This window comes from Dufourea novaeangliae, unplaced genomic scaffold, assembly GCF_001272555.1.
Source record: "Dufourea novaeangliae isolate 0120121106 unplaced genomic scaffold, ASM127255v1 scaffold168, whole genome shotgun sequence".
Lineage (NCBI taxonomy): Eukaryota > Metazoa > Arthropoda > Insecta > Hymenoptera > Halictidae > Dufourea > Dufourea novaeangliae.
The window spans coordinates 3,177,122-3,199,776 of record NW_015374062.1 but is presented as its reverse complement, the minus strand read 5'-3'; the positions used below and the strand labels follow the sequence as shown (position 1 = coordinate 3,199,776).

Below are 22,655 nucleotides of genomic sequence, written 5' to 3'. Positions count from 1 at the left end.
CCATTGAAAAACAATAAGCGGCTTCCTGTCTCCGTCGGAAACACAAAGGAAATACCTATTACATTAGGTTACCTAACATTTTTATTACGAATTTCAACCACCGATGAAGATGCTGCATTCGTTTTTACGGAACGTTAAGGCATTCGCGAATGTATTTACTCGAACGAAATACGAAAATAGATGCCAGATAATCAAAGATGATACACTCCTCTAATTTATTTAAAGCAACTTTGTTTCACTATACAGTCGCGTATAAAGATTCAATCGATACCAATACACCATTAAGGATGAATTAGTATTCCCGCAAAGAAGGAAAAAATTGTCGTTATTAAAGAAACGTGTACATTATAGTCGAACATGTCAGAAATATATCTTTTATCTGTCATTACTCTCAAGAAATTAAAAAAAAAAAACTATCTAATATAAAAGACTATATTTCTGTTAACTCAAACATGTCTTTGCCAAGAGTACACGAAGTTTCGCAACGGAGAAGGTTTTCTTCTAAGAATAGGTAAAAATTGTTTAAATTATACAACCACCAGTAACGTTTTCCTTCCTTTTCCGAGAACGCTGTCTTCTTCCTTTGAAGTTTTCTTAGTACGGTTCATTGACCGACTGGTACGCGATGACACAGACCTTACTTGAATTATACACGAATATGTAAGGCAATCGAAATGCGTCTACTGCATTGATATCGACCTTTAGAAATTACGACAAAGAAGGTATTCAATCGTTTATGAAGTTCTACTCGGCACTACCAACCACCCAGTGAGGTACCACGCTTGAGAATGCCCCAACGATTACATACATTTTCCTTCACAAGTTTTTTCTGTTATCTTTGTCCACTTTACCACAAACAAGATACACTACTGACATATTCTTTTGCTTCTCTTTTTTCAATCACGGTTCCATCATGATGTACGCAGCATTTTCATGATCTCGAGTAAAACATAAAAATGTATTTGTCAGCAACTACATTTCAGTTTTTCATCTTCAATATAATATACCAACACTGAGAGTTACAACGTCCACGAAAGAAACAAAGTTTGTCAACGTTTTCTGAAGAGTTGCCAAATCATATATATATATGCTCTTGGGAGTATGGTTCTTTTTAGAAACAAAAACTAAAATAGCATGCGCTAACCCAAATACAGTGTGGCTAAATAATGCATGACTTGCTATAAAAAAAGGAAAAAAAAACATACACGTTGGTTCCATGTTTCAGAAGGAAAGAACACGAAGTAGAACACGACGTGAACTTGTTACTGAAATAAAATTTGTTCTCTCGGTTTACGTATATGGAGTACTAAAATTGATCGTAGCGTAAAGTTACAAATGGGACTAATACGAGTACAAAATAAAAATTCTGGAATATTCTCTACACCTCGTAGTCTAACAATTGGAAGAAAGCTTACACCGTTGCTAAAAACTTTACACATCAGAGATATTTAAGCTAAACTTGCATCGACACGCACTTTTTCACGGTATGCCAGACATTGCGGCGATGTTCATCCATGTTTGATTTGTACCCTATGACTAGCCAATGTACTTCACGATGCTGCTGATATTCGAAGGAAGAATTGATCACGGGCTTGAGGAACTAATCACCAATTTTTTCTTTTCTTTTGTATCACACGAAAGCTTCGTCAGACATCAACAGGAAAAATAAAACAGAAAGAATGAAATTATCTCGTTCGCTTCCCGTTCGCGTTGTTCTAATGTCTCGTGCGGCTAATACATAAAGTGATTTATATAAAACTACGACACAAAGAGTTCTCACCCCACCGTTTGTTATTTCCTCCATAACCACGACATCTTACAATATTAAGCTGTCACCATTACCGCCCAACTGTATTTGGTTTGGTCACAATGTTACATCAAATGCACTATTCCAGGAGCCCACCAAACGCAGACTCAAGCTCAACTTCCATTCGCGCACGATACACACACGGGGCATGCACGCACACTGACGTGCGCACGCGGGAACACACACGTGTGCACGTTGCACGCACGCAGTAAAAACCCACAGGACAATCTAGCTCTTTCTCTCCCTCTCAATCTCACGTTTTCTCTCGCTCTCCTTTTCTTTCTCTTTCTCTCTCCCTCTCTTTCTCTCTCTCAATCTCGCGCTCTCTTTCTCTCTCTCTCTCTCTCTCTTTCTCTTCCTGCCTACCCCCCGTTCTCTCTTTCACTCTTTCTCAAAGGATGGATATTCCCTCGAGTTCCTTCGGAAGCAGCGGACATATTTTTTTTTCTTTTTTTTTTGGGCACATCGTGCACGACACACGTTAGTCAATCGGCCATTTGTCGTCGGAGGTCGTGTGTGAATGGCTAAGGGAAATTAGATCGGAGGGTGGTGCTGGAGTGGACGTCGGGGGTTCAAGGTCAACGAGGGCTCGGTGCAGGTGGGCTTGGCCGGGGGTCAGGCTCGCTCACTATGCTGTGTGGTATACCGGTTAATCCAGCAGTAGGAGGAGCTGAAGCAGGGCCTCCAGCCCCACCGCCACCTACCGTTGGACCCGTAGGGCCTGTCGGACCCCCGGCGCCTGCACCGCCTGCAGAGGAGTTCGGTCCGCCACCACCCCCACCACCACCGCCGCCGACGACGGAATGCCCACCAGGAGGTGGGGGTGCAGAATCGTGAGGAGTCGTTGAATGCGCCTGTTGAACGGGCAGCCCCCCGGAATAGTATCCGCCGTTGATCCCCTCAGGGTAGCTGCTGGAGAAAGCGAAAAGAAATTGGCCACTTCGATAAATGCCTTTTACAAAGTGCCCAATCGATCTTAGGAAATCCAAAGGTTCGAACGCTTCTAACCACGTTACTTTACACACTCGATTCTCTTTCCATGTAATACGAGTTAACATCTGCTTGAAAATCTGTTTCTGTAAAAATTACGATATCTTTTTCCCCGGTGTAAGAGAAACAAATGGCAACGATACTCAAGTATACCCTAACGCTCTTTTTTTTTTTCTTTTTTAATAAGCTGAATAATGTGAATATATACATATATATATATAGATATATATATATATGCATGTATATGTATATATAGCCTCTGTTTAACGTGAATGATGCTTACCCGGTTGAGGAAAAGAAGTATTCCTTGTTCACACAGTTTCGCAAGCAGTCGGGTATGCGACCGATGATAGCTCTTCGTATTTCACTGGCTGCCATCTCACGAAGTTCGGTGCAACTTGCATCGCTGTAGAATGCTGCGTGTGGTGTGCACAACAGATTGGGCGCATCTTTCAATGGACCTGTAGTACAGACACACAGATCGATATTTCGGTTATTTCAATTTCGATGCTTACGGATTTTCGATCTATGTATCTGGCCGCGTGGTATGTATAGCAAGCAAAGTCAATTATAGCGCAGGCAAGCACGACTGTATGCAACATTTATGTAATAGTATAAGTGATTATTCGTTAATATAGTCATTAATATTGGGTAAAATACCTCATTAATCATAAATCATAAAGGAAATATGACCCAGACCGTTTATTGGAGTTATTCAGTAGACTTTTATACTTCTTAAATGCTTTAATAGCTAATACTCAAATTTCGAGAAATTTAATTCAATAATTAATGCAATCAACATTAATACAATTTATCTGTTTTATATCAGTTTATAAAATCTTTGTTTAAGCCATGCCACAGCAGACCTCTGTAGCATGTACTTCTGATATATTACCCAACAGTATAGAAGGACCAGGACGGAGAAGGGAAATATTAGTTAACACAAGAGGGGATTAGGTATGGACAGATAAAACTCACACTGCGAGGACTGACCCTGAAAGACGTTGTATGGCTCATTTTCGTGTACATCGAGTGCTGCTGCACGAATTCTGCCTTGCTTCAGCGCTGCGGCTAATGCATCATCATCTACCAGACCACCTCTTGCTGTATTGACTAAAAAGGCGCCGGGTCTCATCTACAACAAATAATAACAGAGATTAATTTCGAATGTATCACATTATACAGTGTACTTTAAAAATAACAACTGACAATGACAAAAAATAATGACTTTGTAGTACCTGTTTTATAGTGAATTCATTAATTAAATGGTGGTTGTGCTCGTTCAAGGTACAATGCAAGGATACACAGTCTGACTGGAATAGCAAATCCTGCAAGAAATCACAATAACCAATTATGCACAATTCTGTACACACTATAAGTGAGCATTTTTCATTATCACATTAACAGAAAATATATTTGAAGCCAAACCTGTAATGTGTAGACCCTATTAAGACCAAGAGATTTTTCAATTCCATCTGGTAGATAGGGATCGTAAAAGATGACAGTGAAACCAAATGCTTTGGCACGCAATGCGACGGCAGAGCCAATCCTACCTAGCCCCACTATTCCAAGTGTGTCACCCCGTATCCTTGCGCATCCTGTTGCAGCTTCCCTGACCTGAAATAAAAAACACAAGAGTTTGTAAACTAAAGATACAATGATATAAGGGGAAGCCTAATAAAAGTATATATCTTCAAATTCTCACCTGTTCTGGACCTGTGAATTTTTTTCCTTCGCGTACCATGTTTGCCAACCAGTACGTACGTCGATATAAATTTAGAATGAGACAAAGAGTGGTGTCAGCTACTTCTTCAACGCCATAGCCGGGCACATTGCACACAGCAATGCCAAGTTCTCCTGCTGCCTTGACATCTATGTTATCTACCCCAGATCCAATTCTTACAATGATCCGTAAAGTTTTAAATTTTTCAAGATCTTCTTTTGTCAAAATTATGGTGTGCCACATTAATGCTCCTACAGCTTCATTTAGTACCTATAAAATAAATAAAGTAGCATCTTTTTTCATCAGACATTACAGATAAAATGTATCCCTTCTAAATGAAATCCAATAATGTAATGTGTGATGGAATTCAATTTGATACCATATTAACACACCTTTTCATGAATTTCAGATGTAGACTGTGCATCACAGAAGGCCACAGTTGCGACATCTTTGAGGATAGGCATTTCAATAGAGCAGTCTCTGCCATCTAACAAAGCCACTAACGGTCGTGTCTGAATGGGTCCATTTGCAATAGGACCCCTCAGGTTCTCCATTCGAGGGCGTTTGGGCATCATCTTCCGTTTGTCCATCGGTCAAACAGCCCCCCCAATTTTAAAAGTTTTCACTTGTACTCTCAGTGTCACTAAAAATATTTGCTTTCTTCCAAGGAAGTCCTACTGTCCACTGGTAAGGAAGCCTCTTCGTATGTCTGGGTGTACAATTTTGCACTTTTATGCTTTGTCACACAAATTGCTTTCCTAACACTGATTTCTGGTCGGTTTTTGGACAAGGACCGCCGAACCTCCAACACATCACGACTTGTTGAACACCGTCTCCTGAAAACATTAAATAACAATATTTGTTATAATTAGTTATTTAAATATATATTGCTAACACTTTATAACACAAACGAAAGCAATACGCAAGAAATACGGACTTCGGTTAATAAACATACATTTCGACGCCTTCATGAATTTCTTCATGGTAGAGAAATCTATACAATACGACGCATTATTACTATTACTTCACACGCGAATACAATATCGTGTATTGAAAGATTCAACGTGTCGCGCGATATATCGACATTTCATTAAAGTAAAAATTTAAACGACAGGAAAAGTGAAACACCTAACAGCGTGTACAGAACCGAACATTTTAGGTTACCTTAAAACGCGCCGGCTTAACCTGCGCACTGCGTTGTGTTCAGCACAGTGAGAGAAACGTACGGAAATCGCGAGAAAACCGAGAAACACAATGACCGTGTTTTCTCAAACGAAAAATACAAACGAACTTCCTACACCCCGATGCTAAACAGAGGAAAAAAGAATCGCACAGATCACACCGTACATTGAGAACGGAATTACTAGCTGGGGCAAATGTTTTCGGAACTGTTAATAGAGTGCCTGGCGTTGGTTAGTGGGTCGACATTTTCAGCCCATTTTCGGCATCAATTGTAAACCAATCATAGTGCGTTCACGCGATAAATATTCCAACCGATTGCTCGATAAATTCATAAATACGCGTTTACCGAGCCATCTCTTACGCCAAAGTGTCTAATGCACAGGCAACTATACGAAAACAGAAAAATATGCTGGATCGGAGTCGATTTAGTACCCGGTGCTTTTATATGGCGGAACGGAAAAATGCTGAACCAGCGAAGTTCCATAAGAAAGTAGAGAAACTGACACGTGGCGCCCTCGTCAGACGCCGTCATCACACAATACTTAACAGAGAGATCATAAAAAATAAATCAAACTTGCGAGAAAGTACTTCAACAATTTGTTTTTCTATGAACAAATTGAGCAACATTAAAATACTCTTTATTTAACAATGCCGAATATTTCTTTACTCAAGGTAACCATGAAGACAGTTCCTTGAATCATCAAAAACAAAAAAATGAAAACGTACTGAAGCATTTTAACAAATGCTTTTGATGAATTACAGCAGAATCTGTCAAACACACAGTTCAATTAAAAAATATATCTATTAAATTACCCGGAACCTTGGGGATCTCCTTCGAAAACTTGAAAAAAATTTGTATGTCCTGTCTGCGTGTGTGCGTCATGCATGTCTCTGTTTATTAAGAGTACTGTCAGAGATTTCATCAATGGGCAGAGCCCAGGCCTGGCCCACCGAAGTGGTAGCATTCCATGTGATTGGGTTAATACAGGATAAATGATACACATTAAGATTCGTTTACGCACGACCGTGACGGGAAAGACAAGCGGGAGAGGAATGTTTGATCTGTCGGTCAATATACACATAAGTAATCGGAAACAGAGACCGCGGAGAAGGCTAGAAAATGAGATCGGTGCTGGTCTCAGCGAAAGCAAGGATGCGATACTAACGCAGAGTGCAAACCCAAGCACTTTGACTTGGGCACATGTTGTGCCAACTCAGCGAAAATGCAAGCTCATATCATCAAAAGGAGGAGAGGCAAGGAGGCGAGATTAAGCCCTTGTTCGACAGCTGGCAGCGTATATCATACGTAATACATGGTTAGTAGCAGGGAGAGCAATGTGTCGAGGAAGTGCACTTAGAAAGAGACTCGTAATACTGTATTTACCCGTACGGTTGTGCATAGTTAACTACACTTGCAACCGGGACTACAGTTCCATGCCAATTAGAATTCTGACGTAGAAATTTCCTATGTTAGACTCTAGCTTAAGAATCCCAGTATTTAACCTATATTTAACAAATTCAAAAATTTCAAAGGCCTAACAAGAAAAGATCGCCCCAGGTGAAACGTTGACTTTTTCAGTAGGTTTTGTCCGATGATAAGGCTTGAAATCATCAAGCCAATGGGCATTTTTTGCTTCAACCGTGTGGACGGCCATTAGTTTACGAAATGTTTAAATAACTGAAAGTGTACCGTGTTCGGTAAAGGTGTCTGTCTACTAAACCTTTAAGTATTTTTGGTAAAGGTTTGTGTCCTCTTGGAGTAGCTTGTTTCTTGAACCATCAGAGGAACATTTTCGTGCAAGTTAAAAATTCATCGAACTTTTAAAGCGGACGTTCCGGCTAAGCGGTCGAATTCAACCCTTCAAGTTAATCTCGGTGTGCAACAGAGTTTTTCGAGTTACAGATGCAGCCAACGATGGCTGGCAGGGAGGGGAAGGGCGACAGAGTCGAGGGGTGGGGCGACGAAGCTGCCGGTGGGATGGGGAGCTATGAGGGCGAAGTTATCCAATTATTGTCTAACCTGGGAGCAACTTTACTTGGCGGAGAACCGTTGGTGGGAGGGAAGCTCGTCCTGTCGGCTCCCTTCCACCCAACAATCGAGCCACGATAAAGTAAAGTTTGTTTCAAAACTTGCCGAGAGGTGACTGGGTTTTTGTTAGTGACACGTGAAATTCAAACGACTTCGCTTGCGATAATAATCGCAAGTTTTTTTTTCCTTTTGTATTAACCGATAGGGGAATTCAAACTTGAGAATCACGTCGTTGATTGAGTTATGAGGTTCGTCAACAATACGTTTCTGGAACTTTTTCCAGTGTGAACACCTCAAATTCTTGCTACCTGATAGACAGAGGAAATGTACTACTAAAAATTCCAGATGTCAATTTCTTTTACAATGTTTAAATGGAAATTTTCACTGTTTTCATACCATTATAAAATGCAGTTGCAAACACACCTAATACAGTGGATGAAAAAAATGAATTTTTCGAAATTACGACATTTGGCTGCGAATTAAAATATTTTGATAATATTACAGAGGATGTATCGTGAGTTATACGACCCACTTCCATGGTTACTAGATAAATCGCAAGAACAATAAAAAATGTAAAGGTGTAACCCACTATACCTCATTTTTTTTCATCGCTTTTTGTTTCTTATCCACCGCGAAAGAGATTACCATTTATTCCAATATCCTCTGTAGAATAGATCTACATACTGCACACCACCAGTATAACAAATATTAAAGGCGGAAAGTTACTTTTTAAGAAAAATACAGATCAAAAGTACAAGCTATTCAATACAGACATCAGCCTATGCACAGCCACAGTTTAAAGTATTTTCGAGGAACAATAATCCGTTAAAGAGTGCACTAAAACAAAATGCCTGTACAAAGGGGGAGGGGAGAGACCGTTTGCTTTAAGTTGTTGAAAAAAAAAGGAGGACGAACGAACAAAGAGAAGAAACTCGTCCAATTATGATGACGAGTATCGGTGTCGGCGTTCGGGCATTCTCATCCTCGGCCACGATGGAATGGTTGGGAAAAGGGGTAAGAGAGGGGCTGTTGCTCCGCACCTTCCGCCTCCGCGTTCGTCTCTCCAGCGGGCAGCCCAACGAACGGCCATGGGTGCAAGAAGGGAGGAGGAGGAGAAGAGGGAGAGGAGAGGCGACTACTTAAAGTTGGCGGAAAGTTTGGTTCGGCAGCAAAGTTAACTCAGTTAAGTTCTCCGCTCCTAAAGCGAAACTTCGGTTCTCCAACGCCTGCCTGCCTGCTTGCCCTCCATCCTCTCTTCGCCCTTTCCCTTCCTTTCTCTTTCTCCGTTCGACTCGCGCCGCTTCGTACAGTCTTGACTATCCTACCGATTCCGCCGGTACTACAGGAATAAGTAATGTGTCTTGGAATTAGCACCGTTCGCCACGGAGTTTTCGCATTGAAAATCGATCGGCATTGACCCGTCCGTAGGTATCACTCTCGTTTGGTTATTGCGAGCGACGCGATTCGTGCTCTCCGGTCAGGGGCTAAACTGTTCGGAGGCTGCATTTCGGACTGTACATTACAGACGCGGGTGTGCGCAGAATAGGGGATTGTCTCTGTCCCTGAACCGTGAGTGTAGCGAATATAATGTAACCTGGAATTTTATCTTCGTGTTCGGATAAATATTCGAAGCGAACGATACAAGGATGAATTTACACACATGAAGATTTCAGTGTCCTTATAGTTCTAGTTGGAGTTATATACCTAACCTCTAGGACACCGTTGTACCAGCAACGGCGACACCGAAAATTTCTCGGGAATCAAAACGATTTAACATAACACGGGGAATTACGTGTTTGAAACCGCAAAAAAGTAAAAGTGACTCAGAATCGGCTAGATGAAACCGGTAAAGTGCGACAAAACGTTCCAGGAAGGAGGATATGTCTCCTCCACTCTCTTCCCCACCCTCCCAAGTCTTCCAGCCACTACTCCAGGAGGCAGCGATCGAAATTCCGGAACGAAAGTTTGGGAAATTCCAAGGAAAGCGCGAGTTCGTTTAACGTTTAACGTTAAACTTTCTGTTCTGTATATACGTTGTGTAGATGCTTGTAAGCATCGTTTTGTAACAGATGCCAGTCAGCAATGGTCGAGTGTACTGTCCCTCCTTTGATGGTACACCAGGGCAAAAAAAGAAACCGGTCGAGTCAGTACTTACGAGGAGGTTTATCTTTCAGGGTTCGCGTATGTGGTTCGAAAAGTTACGAGCCTTCTCCCACGGAGCGAAAAAACTCCCTAGGCGGCCACTTCTCGATCGATGATTAATCTAATTTTTGACTCCTCTTACGAATTTCAATTCAATGATAAATACGTTTCCTGCAATAAGGACAAGCGGCCACAATTGTTGAAGGCCGAAATGATATAATAAAAAAGACAAAATATTTTGAGGCACTTGTAACATACAAATGTAATCGCGATGGACTAAATTTTTAACATTGAACATTTTACATTCCCCCAAAAAAAGGTGTACTGACATCGACGACCTCATTCTTATGCTCTTTCCTTCATAAATCCCTTTAGACAATGTACTTCTCATATTTCGGAAACAAAACCAATTGAAGAACGAAGAACGAAGAAATGGGGGAGAAAGTAATACGATGTCGGGCAAAGTATTCCTCGAACTCCGTGGATTCAGTTGGTGCGTCGGCCTTGAGATTACACCCGGTTTTACAAATGTCGATGCACATGCAACGCGCGCTTTCAATGTGGACGACTCCGCCGGCTATCCCCTTCTCTGTTACGCACTGATCGATATAGGTGCATGCATTAATACCTCGGTCCCTTTGCACCGTGACACTTGATCGAATTGGCTCGCACAGTGACTCATCACGCCACTCATACAAAGTATTCAAGTTTGCGAGTCAACATCAAAAACATTACCCTATACGTCACATATATCGTATAAGGTATTGCACAACACAACATCGCGACAACTCGTGCTGGACAGAATAGAATTTCGGTTGCCCTCAATCAGAACGGAACTAGATCTATTCATCTTTCCCGCCAACTCTGGTTTCAATTTCCGTAACCGTTAATCACTGCAGAACATTAAACTTCGAACAGTTTTAATTACCACACTATGGATGTTCATGGAAAATCACATTAGTACAGTCTTTGACGAAGTTGCACATCATCGTGTTTTACTCAGTTGTGTCTCTGCTCCGAATGCGGATTACTCTTTCTATTGAGAACCACTGCGAAACAATCTACAGCGAACTATTCTCCATGAAAGAATATTTGCATCATTTTTACAATTATTTCAAATGAGAAAGAACAAGTAAACGAAGGACGGTTTAAAGATCCGATGAAAAGTTTACATTTGGGAAGAGGTTAAGGTCGTTGAACGAAGGAGTACATATACTGAGAACCACGATGGTAAACTGGCGGTAGTCCTCGGATACATACAAGTGTTGTGAAACTTAAAACCCCCGTTCAGCTACTCAACACGGTAGTCAGAGCTAGTTAACACAGGAAAAGAATGGAAAGGTATACACTGTATACACACTTGTTTGTTGAGTGTTCTTCCTTCTTTTTTGTTGGAATTCTATCTGTACGCGCGTGCCCTTCTTCATACCTCACTTAATTTACGACTTCGCTATCTGTACCATAGACCACGGCGAGATGATTGTCCATTCGCATGACTTCACCGTTAGGTCAAGAACGGCTCCATCGAGCACCATACACAAAAAGAACAATGCTAGTACGTTCAAGACATGTGCCAGCAGCTCGTATCCCCACCCATTCATGGTAGAGAACACGATGAATATACCCTTGTTAAGTTTCAAAGTTACATACACTCCGCCGACTTTGCCAACCCCTCCCCCTTTACAGTTCCCTATATCCTCTTCCGCTCTGAATCAGAATTTTCCACATAAACCACCGACTAACTTTTCTTATTGTTTCCGCATCCATTCTGGGCGTGCTTCATAGAATAAATCACGCCTAAAGGGACGAGGAGTGCCGTTTATAAAAAAAAGTTTCGATACACACTGCACAGTTCAATGAAAATACCTTAAGGGGGACGAAAAAATAACCAGAAGACATATCAGTCGATCGTAAATAAAGACAAGTTTCCTGAATAAGCTGATCGGAATCGTGAACCACACGTCGCACTAGTACCAGTTAGGAAGAAACGTAACAACCATTAATTTAATTCCACCATGAACGTAACCAATATAATTTTCCCATGCGGGATATATCCTGTGAACGGCTACCCGAGACCACGATGCACAGTATCCGGCCGAATATGTTTTCTTTTATAGAAGCTAGATGTTTGTCGGTTGCATCAGTCAGAAGAAATTCGAAACAAGAAAAATTATGTGAATATTTTAGAAACGCATATTCTAACTCCACGTGCATTCAAAAATATGACAAATACATTTCCATACGACGATGATTTTGGAATCGGTTTTGACTCGAGGTAAAAAATTGTAAGGTTAACACACGAAGGAATTTCGGTTCTGGAATGGACATCCCAAAGTATAGAACAAACTTTCGTCGAAACTCTTTCGAGTTATTTAACATACAATTTAAAAATCTAAACAAATTATTTGAACCAGTACATTGCCAGTTAAAAAAAAAGGAGAACGATCGTCCGGTACCGTTTATCCGGAACTTATCTCCAAGGCACAACTTTCAAAGATACAGGCGCAACACACCGATTACGGAGAGACGTTTTATATCAGTCGGAGCAAGCCGGGTCAATAAATTGTAAAAGGCACGATAATCCATTAGTAACGCCTAACGAGCTATAACCCATTAGCCACGGCGGTTACAACGGGACCAAGTACGTCCGACGCGTATTAGAGGACCAATTTATAACTTACTTCACGCTCTCCGCGCGGCTTCGCCAGGAAACGTTCCACGAGGAACGACCTAAGAGTATGTAACACCACCGCATGTATATAGGCGACCTCATGGGACCTGGGACCCCGCAAGTGTATACAAACGATATTCTCTCTTCTCCACGCTCGCGTGTGATTCCCGTGGAAACAGCGCGCTAGTGAACCCCCCCTCTACACTTGTTTCTACGCGTACCCCATGCACACCTACGCGCGTGCTTGCTCGCCACGTAATACGTACGTAGAGGACAAAAAAAAATTCGCTTCTTGCCGTTTCTCTCGGTCTTTTTCCTCTGGCCTCTTTATCTCTCTTCTTCCCTCTGGTTCTCTGCTGGTCTCCCTCCCCAACGGTCGTATATACACATACGTTCGCCTCGTCGCGTCGGTTGCTCGACCTATGCGCGCGCGGGCACCACCTATACAGAGTTACAGCAGCAGCAGCAGCGCGGCAGGTTAGGACAAGTGCGTAGAGAGCGGCAGAGAGTAGTTTCATGGAGTTTAGTTCCTCGTAGTGGATATGGCATCTTGACTCCTAGTAGTGGAGTGTGGCAAGCAATGGTCGGCTCGATCGATGTCTCGGCAACTTCCCACCCTCGACAGTCTGCCCCTCTCTTCCACGACACCCCCCCGCCGTTCTGCCAGGCCCCTCACGGTCGCCCTACTATACCGACTCTCTCTCTCCTCATCCCAACCGTCAGATCCCTCCTGCCCGTCTCTCGCGCTCAACCACCTCCCGCTGTCCTCATCCTCCGACGACACATCGAACTAAATCCCGGAGCTGCTTACTGCCTCCCAAGTCTGTTTACAATGGCGATGCGCTACCCCCATTATCCCCGGAGGTCGTACTTCAACGTTTGGACGAAATCGCGTCGATCGGTGGTGACGACGACGACGGACCTCTCCCTTTCTCTTTTTCTATGCTTTTTCTATTTTCCCCCTGCAGTCGTCGCGTCACTCTGTTTTAGCTCGTTCGTGCGCCCCGCGATTGCAGTAACGAATATCAACCATTACGGGCGTTTTAAACGGTCACGGAGGATATGGCTATCTGGTTCGAAGTCAGAAAAATCGGAAAGGAAATTCATGTAGCAATAAAAGAGAACTTTTTAATAGACGGAACTCTCGATCTTGCGACCGTTTGCACTGGGAGATTATGTGCTTCGACTTGTCTCGGTTAGACAGTGTCGCTGTACTTCAAAATTTGTCTATTTCTTTTTTCCTTCTCAAAAGACCCACAGGAGAGAAAGTTAATTAGATTAAGTGTATAAGTGCAGTGTCTTATTCGATTGAGAAATGTTTTATCGAGATCTGAGACATGAATTCGTCCAACTATTCTTGCCAACTACTCCAAGATAAAGTTTCCGTATTGATATTTGGACAGCATGAACTTCGATGTGTGAAGTGATTCGTGTATTAGTATTGTTCGTAGAAAGTTATTAAACAGGGGATGTAGGGAAGAATGAATGCAGTTCCATCATAATGGGGTTAGTGTTAAGTATGCGTGATCACAGGTGGCTGAGTTACTAAGTGTAATAAATGGCGGTATACCTTTTGCGTGCTTCAGACGCATTGTTTCAAGTTATTTACGTAATACACGCGCATTTATCTGTTATTATAGCCATCCATGTCCGTTTTCCGCAAGACTGGCAAAGACGAATAGCGATATCTATATTTTCATTCCATTGTGTGGGGTATTGTAGGAATCGATCAAGCTTGTAGCCTGAATAGCATACCGGTAATTACGCTTTTCTCTATTCTCGAAAAGAAACCAGTAACAGTTCGGTCGTTCCATAGACTGACTACGTGAAAACTATCATAAAAATTTCTTTGAAAATCGATATTGGAGCATTAACACAGAAAAAAAACTCAATTACATTTAACCTTGAATTTATATCCCACTTTACGTGTAACCTTTACATTACAAACTACTAATTTTCAATAAAGAGTCTCTCTGTACCTTTTATACTTAATACTAATTATCTTGCACGTTTCTTTTTTTCTACCGTTTTTGACAGTACACGATCCAAACGAGTCTTTAGGTGTACACCGTTGTTCAATAATGTTCATCAACCTTCAAAAACATACAATCCTAACCACTTCCTTAAATTATGTTAGTCGATATTTCTGTCAAAAACTAAGCCCTACTACCGTGTGTCCGACTCTAATGGTGAGTTTGTTGAGAATTTACAACGAAACCGTAAAAAGGAAAGGGCACTTTAGATCCCCACCCCCGGAAATAGACATACCAGTAGGTTGTAGCGTACGCAATAGTTGAGTTAGGTCAGTTTGCTCGCCTTAGATAAAAGAGGCTAAGTAGCCACGAAGTGAAAGAGGATAGGAAATGTTATAAGATATACACACAGGACGAACCTGAAGAGAACAGCGAGGGAAGAGAGGTGCCGAAGCGGAGAGAGAAAAAGAGGGGGAATGAGGGAACGAGTGGGGCACCTGTTACAACGTCCAGACCGTTCGTTCGCTCTTTCTCCCTCCTATACTCCCTCTCTTTCTTTGTCCCTCCTTGTCGAGCACCCATCTACAATAAGATTTAACGTACACAGTGTTTCTGTAACAGGCGATAAAAACCTGGTCGACATATTTCGAACTTTTTCGCCATAACAGAATCAGAGAAAGTGATGTTACCAAATAAAACACTCAAAAGTGGTGGACACATTTGTCTTTTCTTCCCCGTGCTTAGAAGGTAATTCCCAGTTCCAGTGACTCTATAAACAGCCGCATTCCTCATTTGGGACAACTCCTCGATCCGTAACAACCCTCACCTTCAGGATGAAGGAATATACCACGGGTAGAAGTATAGCAACGCTTCTCTATGAGTTATAGCTGCCTTTTGTTTGCGACAGAGGGGTTTACAGACCTGGCAAGTTCGCAAGAGCTTAAACGAGTATTCCTCATAAACGGTTAGAAATGACTTCCTTCTCTAAGGGAAACCAACCTCGCCTACTCTCTAGGGTATTTTCCATTTCGTTGCGGAAAAGCAAGTATAAAATCACAGGGCGATTGTGGACACTGGGACGAGACAACGATTGCAGAAACATGTTCTTAGAAACGAAGTTACAAAGAATTCGAAAGCGGGGAGGATGTGCGACTCGTGTAATTGAGCTTCTCAACACAATTCCTACAAATACAGTCGAAATGGCACATCATCTCTGGGTGATGCTTCTTATTCGGCGTGAAATTGTTCTTTATTATAAAAGAAGAACTAACGATGCTCAGCTGTTAATAAAAGAATTTAAACGATATATAAGAAGTTTTTTTCGGATAAATGGCAGCCAATTCTTTGCTACTAATTACGAAATATAATTCAATTTTCAAGGGGAATGAACCGCCGTCCCCCAAAAAGTTTGAGTACTCATTTTAGATACATCCTGTAATAACGCCGCTTCTCTGTATAGCCCGTGAACAATCGACGTAACCGCTCTCTCGTGCCTTTTACCGCACTTGTACGGATCCCGGACGAAGTGTAACGATGCCGAGAGATCGATAATAACCGCCGCGGTTTGGTTCCACCCGAGCCTCTCGTACGAGGAGACAGGGACACTTCCCCCCCCCCCTTTGCCGCCTGATTCTCATTTTATCCGGCGAACTTTCGCCATCTTTGTTCCTCCACGTGACGATTTCACGCATTAATTATACGCGACAAAAAAATGACGGAAGTCGAGAGAAGCGACGGCGATGGACAAAGCGTACGAAAACTTTGCAGATGTTCAGATTCCATTCCAGCGCAACCCTCATCTTCAATTTGTTCTGTTCCGACTTGTTTTTGCACGAGTGGATTTCTCATTAACCACGCTACAAAAATAGATTCAGACATGAAGATTTGTGAATTATTCGCTCGAATTGATATCGATTAACAATTAAGATTCTCACGATCTATGTAAATCCCTATGAATATTAACGAAATGTAAGATTGTACAGAAGATAACCGCGAATCTTTCACATTATCGTTCCGTTATCAGTTCGCGACGATAACATTTCTAAATAAGCAGATACCGAGCACATCTATATCACATCCCAGAACACTTATGCAAGTTGTATAACGAATCAATTTCGCTCGGCGCATTTACGTCCGGTAAAGGGAAAATATAATCAAGCGTGTTCTGCGAACGCTCCAAGCTGTGCACGCGCGCGCGAGCGCTCTTATCTCGATCGTCGAGTTTGCTGTGATTAATAGGTATACACGGCTGGGTACATACTTTCGCGATGAAGCCGCCCGTGGCCGCCATCGCTGCTACATTTTTTGAAACGACGGTCGGCCACCGAGTTTAGGCGGCGACACAGGATGTGCTTTAACGACGATAAACAATCATCGGGCACCGCGTCGTATCTTTTACGTGCGAAACGAATACTCGACAAACAATAACAGATCCCTCCGGGCGACCTCGTCGTTCCGCATAGACCATGAATCACTGATAACACGGCCCGGAATCTTCTCGGCACACGAAAATTCTAGTTAATACGTTGCCTATCGCGACTCAAGATTACTTGACCTGATTACGGCGTTACACACGACTCAACGGTTAACTAGACTAGAGATGACAGTGCGTCAACGTAACTAACCACCGCTAACAAAATTTCTGATAAAATTCCGTCGAACAATAATGGACAGAAAGAGAGAGTGAGTTTTAACTCAAAGTGTTAAACAATCTCACCTATTACCCTATCTCATGAATCTATCGAGTGTGCACCCACGGATATCTAACATGATTTACAATTTATTCCATACTTCCTACAAAGTTTCATCGAAACCGATGCAACAGAACGCGCATCATACGGTCCCCTTGAAAACGCCACCGTGACGTTTGCGTTCCGAGACATGATCAATCAGCCTATGGAGAGAGGGGGGCTAGGTCGGCGAACGAAGAGATATTCTCCCAAACAGAGGGGGCCAAAAAAGAAATGCGAGGAAAAAAAAACTCCACTGGTCAGTGACAGTAGCGTGAGACGACCTCCTTCGTCAAACCGAACGATTTAACTTTCTCGAAGGATAGAGCACACACGTCTGCTCGCTTCCTTTCTCCGGGTAGGTATACGTATACGGGCCGCGGGAGATGGATTTACGCGGCGCCAACGAGGAAAACGTAAATATACAGGACGTTCCGGCGCATACAACACCGGGTGTCCACCCGGCAGGCAGCAGCAGCAGGCACAGGTCGGCCGGCCGGCTGGTGAGTGGATTTCTAGTTAAAAAGAAACAGAGAAGTAGTGTCGCGAACGTGAATACAGGTCACAACATCGCTGAATAAGCAACCGAGCGCGTATATACACCGCTACTCTCCGCGTTCAGCAAATTATGTAAGGCCAGAACGGGAGCTCGTTTAAATACCGACACAATCAACGATGAATAAGTAAGTGACGTGTGCATGTGGTCGCGCGTACACCGCTGCCGGAACGAAATAAAGGAAACGTGTGCGCGAAAGGCGACGACGCTCGTTCCATATTCGCCTTAAATTCGGCGAAAGTTACGCAATCCGACACATTCCGCTCGGCGCCGATGTCCTTTAGAGCCTTATCTCGCCTAACCATCGAGCCTGCGTTCGATTCGAAAATTTCACGCGTGACACCATATGAGCCACTATGATAAAGTCCCTAGGAACTTGGCCATTCGAAGCCATCACTAGCGGATATGTGTTTTGGTCACTAATATTTCACAGTCGTTTGAACCCTGTTGTAGTTCAGATTAGTGGGTCGTTAGCATGCTTTATCGTCTCCAACGGAAGCTTGTTAACCGAGCCCGGCAAAAGAATATCGAACTCGTGGAAACCGAGACCTATATGTATACGCGGCCATTCAGGTATCGCTAATGTCAAAGTTATGTAAAAATACTCTTGTTATAATTTTTAATTATCACTGGCAAATCGATAATTACTGTACACACCATTCCGATGATTTATGCCGGTTCGGTTGCGCAAACGGCTGTATCATCGGCGATCACTTGGAATTAATACTTCCTATTATACTTAACCTACGGATGTTTACATAAACTCAAATTTTTATGTTATATCGACAAAGTTTCCTCTGTTGGTGATTCTATCGAATGTAAAGTAAAAAAAAAAAAACTATTCGTTTTGTTGTGCTTTGAATCTTTGCATGTCTAATACAAGTATAAAATCAACTGTCTAATTATATCTTAGGTAATAACAGAAATAAGCATAAAGTGGAAAGAAATTGAATATAAAGATATACTAGAGATTCGCACGGTGGGATAATTGGTGGTCGATTATAGAAGTTGAGAACCACTGGGCCCCATAGCCTCGCAAACACGAATAGTCGTTTTCGTGAAGCTCACGTTCCCCACCTTTTAAGACTAATACCCACGTAATAATTTACTACGGGACAAGTAAACGCACCTTTGAATTGCACGTGTGGTTGCTGTAAAAGGATTTCCCTATGATCGTGACGGGACCGCCGTGTGAAGGCATCTCGTGCGTTAATTGGTGTACATATATCGCGAAAACCGATATCGAAGAAGTTAGTCTGTCGACAGATGAGAGGCCAGATAGAAATGACCGATATTCTAGAAGCGTCTATCCAAATGGCGGTCAGTCGCACGACACGTACACCTACCGAAATAATATATGATTTACATCGAGGCTCATACTGTACCAAGCACACTTCGCTATTCCGCCCCCCCTCGCCCGGCGGTAAATCAAATATTTCCAGTTATGTTTGATTTATCAAAACGTAAAAGGAAATCACGCGAGCTAAATCGCAACGTCGAAATGCGCGCGAGTGTACGCATACCGGAGGATGATTGGAAACTCAACAAACTGATTTCTTCTCGTGTAAATAATAAAATATCAAAGCTCAGTGCCGAGTGCTGCCATCTACCAATTTCTCATAACAATCTTAGCATTCGAGGGATAATCAGTGCGCGGTAAAAAGAAGTTTACAATTTATACGTTATGTACGTACATAACTTTATGCCATACTATAAATAACCTTTCAGATCAATTGGTTGCCTTTGAGAAGCTCACTAATTGTCTGTGACAGATATTTGTTTATAGCTAGAAAAAGAAATTTAAATCTTTTCTGATATAATAACACAGCGATGTATAGTTGTATTTAGACCCCTGCTTATTAAAACAACTCTTTATACTCACTCTTATTATTATTAAAGAAATATAAACTATGTTATTTTTACATGTGCTCTTATTAGTGTCTCAAAATCTATTTCTTTTCTGTCAAATTATGTTTGTTAGTATTTTTTTACGACCGTGACTGTAATTCCCCCAATTATTCATTGTAATTCTACTTGAACGTAAATATATTATAACGAGCTTGTAAATTATGCGGAGTACTTTTTTTTACACGCTTTGATCCACACAGGCAAGCAGGTCGTGAGAAATGCGAAGAGTGCGTGCATGAGAGACCATTTTCATGGAAAAGATTGAAGATGTTGCTGAAGGTCAACGTCGTGATATTATTTCACAGTTCACTGGAAGGGAGATCAGTATTCGAACAGCCGATGTAAATCGGGTTCTGTAACATATACATCGAAATTCGACGATAAGTTTTTCGGCGACTTGGAAAGTAGTGTTAGGGGTGCGGGAGAGGATACGATAAACGGACCAGTGGCGAGTGAGGCGAAGGGTCCGAATAAAAAGAAAGGCGCGTGGTTCCGTGCTGGTGCGGCATCTCCCGCCATATCGCACTAGTTAGCATACTTGCGCATCAAGTGTCATACACTTGCACACAGAGACGTGAAACGGTTAAACGAGAAGCTTATGTATGCAACGTACCACACAGTAATCATACAGATGCGAAAGTAGCCCTTTTTTCCGAAACCAATTTCCCATGCGCATGCGCATCTAAGTAATACCATCGTGAACGTGTCTTCAGAGAATATCACAATATCAATAGTCACATGAAGTACGAAATTCAAAAATAAAGTAACACGTGAGCCTGTAGGAGGCTACACTAATCAACTCCAGTTTCTATCATGTAACGTTGAACCTATATCCCGAATAGCTTAAATCCGAGCAAAATTTAAAACAACAATGTCTTTTTGCTTTTGTTACTGAGAATTGTAATAAAATTGAAATATGATGTAGTCAACGTGAAATAAAAGAATGGTTTGTGTTCTGATTTTGACTTACAAATCTTAATTGTCACATAGCAATCAATATCATCTATGATATGCAGCTCTATATTAATGTAAATATGAAAATAATAACATTTGGTATATTGTAACGAAAATAATTTTTCATATAAAATGAAATTTATGTGATCATGTGTACTTTGCTTATTTGAACCTCAATCTTCAACTACGTTCACGTAGTAACAAACTGCTAGAAACGAATCACTTTATGTCACGATTGGAGCGAGGATACGAAAAAAAGTATATCTCTTTTCTATAGAACCTTACTGAATTAAAAGTATAATCAAAAACTGATTCACCTCGATGAAAATTTCAATTGCACTCTGGTTCACAGAATCGTATAGTTATAAATCCATATAATCTACAGTCCAATTACGTTAATGCACGTTGAATATTGCCGCGCTTTCCATTCTTTCAAACGTTTTCAATTCATCGCGTACTCGGTATTCCCGTCTTTTTTTCTCCACCGACCGATAGAAAGTGATGGAGATGTATTTCTGCAAAGAATCGGCAACGCTGGCCATAAGTAGTACCCCCAAGGTCCCGAATCTGGAGCCTTCAACTTCAAAGGTTCCGGCAGAAGTTTCAGTCTCTGTACGAATACTCTGTGGTTGAAATGAAGAACTAACGTATGCACGGTACACGCTGGTATATAAGCGCACACGACATAGAGTAGGAGCGTATATATACATATCAATATATATACAAATACACACAGGCACGAACCCGCGGAATTTTCTCCGGTGCGTGTGTGCACGCATGCACCGTGCACACAGCAGGGGCCGCGCGAGCGACGCACACGGCGTACACTGAGTTCTCGGCGGCGCGACAATCCTACGCGAGAAAAACTGGAGCCGTGGCGACGGGGCCGCTCACTAACCTGTCGGAGGCGATTCTCCCTGTATTCCTCGGGCCCACCAGTACTCCCGGGTGGTACTCGAGTATTTTTCACCGGCTACACTGCGTACACCAAACTGTATTCACTCTCTCTCTCTCACACGGCGTTCTTACGGTGTATCTTTATCGGGACTATACGCGCGGCGCCTCGACTGCGATTCCGATTCACACGTACGGGTTCTTCCGGCGTCCACGGGTGACCTCAAGCCTCCCGTGGAACGATACTCGCTCGGATACGGGCACTGGGGTGACGCGCGCCCGCCCGACGCCCCAGTTGTTCGCGAAAATCCCTCGATTCGACGAAAAAATTGGTCGACAATGCGCGGAACTACGCTCGCGACTCTCTCCCTCACTGGAGGAAAATGGCGGCCCCCGGCCATACGAGTGACTCGCGCGCGCCACCGATACTCTCCGTCACCGGCCGAACAAGCCCGAAGTTAACCGATTCCTTCCGATTCGGTACTGCCGAACGGTTAAATAGCGGTCAAATTTTTCTTAGATTTTCGAATAATACTATGTTTGAACTCCCTTAATTCCCGACATTTCTCATGTCATCATTTTGAAATAAATTTGAAATATTGCTTGTACAATGTTTAAATGTATTAAACAGTTTTGTGAGATTAAATTGTTCCTTCCACCCTAACTGTCTGTAGGGTCAGAGCGTTTAAAGTTTAGAAATATATTTACATAGTTTTGTGTCCGTCAGAATATATTCAAATCTTATATTTAATTACTATTTAAAATCAACAAGTGTAGAAATTACATTTAACCGCCAGCAGATTATTGAATTGAAATTCCTTCATTTTGTTTTTTTTTATTAAAACGACTTTGCACGTGTGATACATGAGCATTTTCTATTGTTTACAGAAAATTGGGCATTATAGAGAAAAGACTGATAATAATATAACTTTCATGAAAGTTTGTTGATGTTTACAAGGGAACATGCACATGCACATGCACATACATTTCCAAAACATTCGACCACGCGTACGTTATTAACGTTTTCTATTCAGCTACGTTACACTTCAGTTACACGTTCAAATTTTGCGATTGGTCGAAGCTGAAAATTAATCCAT

At 42.1% G+C, this 22,655-nt stretch overlaps 1 protein-coding gene across 4 annotated transcripts; it reads right to left on the bottom strand.

Moving 5' to 3' along the window:
- Positions 1 to 2,255: 2,255 nt before the first annotated feature.
- Positions 2,256 to 21,936, bottom strand: LOC107190186 (C-terminal-binding protein). Of its 4 annotated transcripts, none has more exons than XM_015578941.1 (8): positions 21,563 to 21,936; positions 4,913 to 5,356; positions 4,503 to 4,790; positions 4,226 to 4,414; positions 4,036 to 4,125; positions 3,776 to 3,932; positions 3,081 to 3,258; positions 2,256 to 2,719 (listed from the first exon to the last, which is right to left on the bottom strand). In XM_015578941.1, exons 2-8 carry the CDS (start codon positions 5,108 to 5,110, stop codon positions 2,386 to 2,388), a joined length of 1,434 nt encoding a protein of 477 aa, XP_015434427.1. In that variant the 5' UTR covers positions 5,111 to 5,356; positions 21,563 to 21,936; the 3' UTR covers positions 2,256 to 2,385. The 4 variants fall into 4 exon arrangements, with proteins under 4 accessions (XP_015434427.1, XP_015434430.1, XP_015434428.1 ...); XM_015578944.1 differs by having other exon boundaries at positions 3,791 to 3,932; XM_015578942.1 differs by lacking the exon at positions 21,563 to 21,936 and adding an exon at positions 5,685 to 5,853.
- Between the last annotated feature and the right edge of the window lie 719 nt (positions 21,937 to 22,655).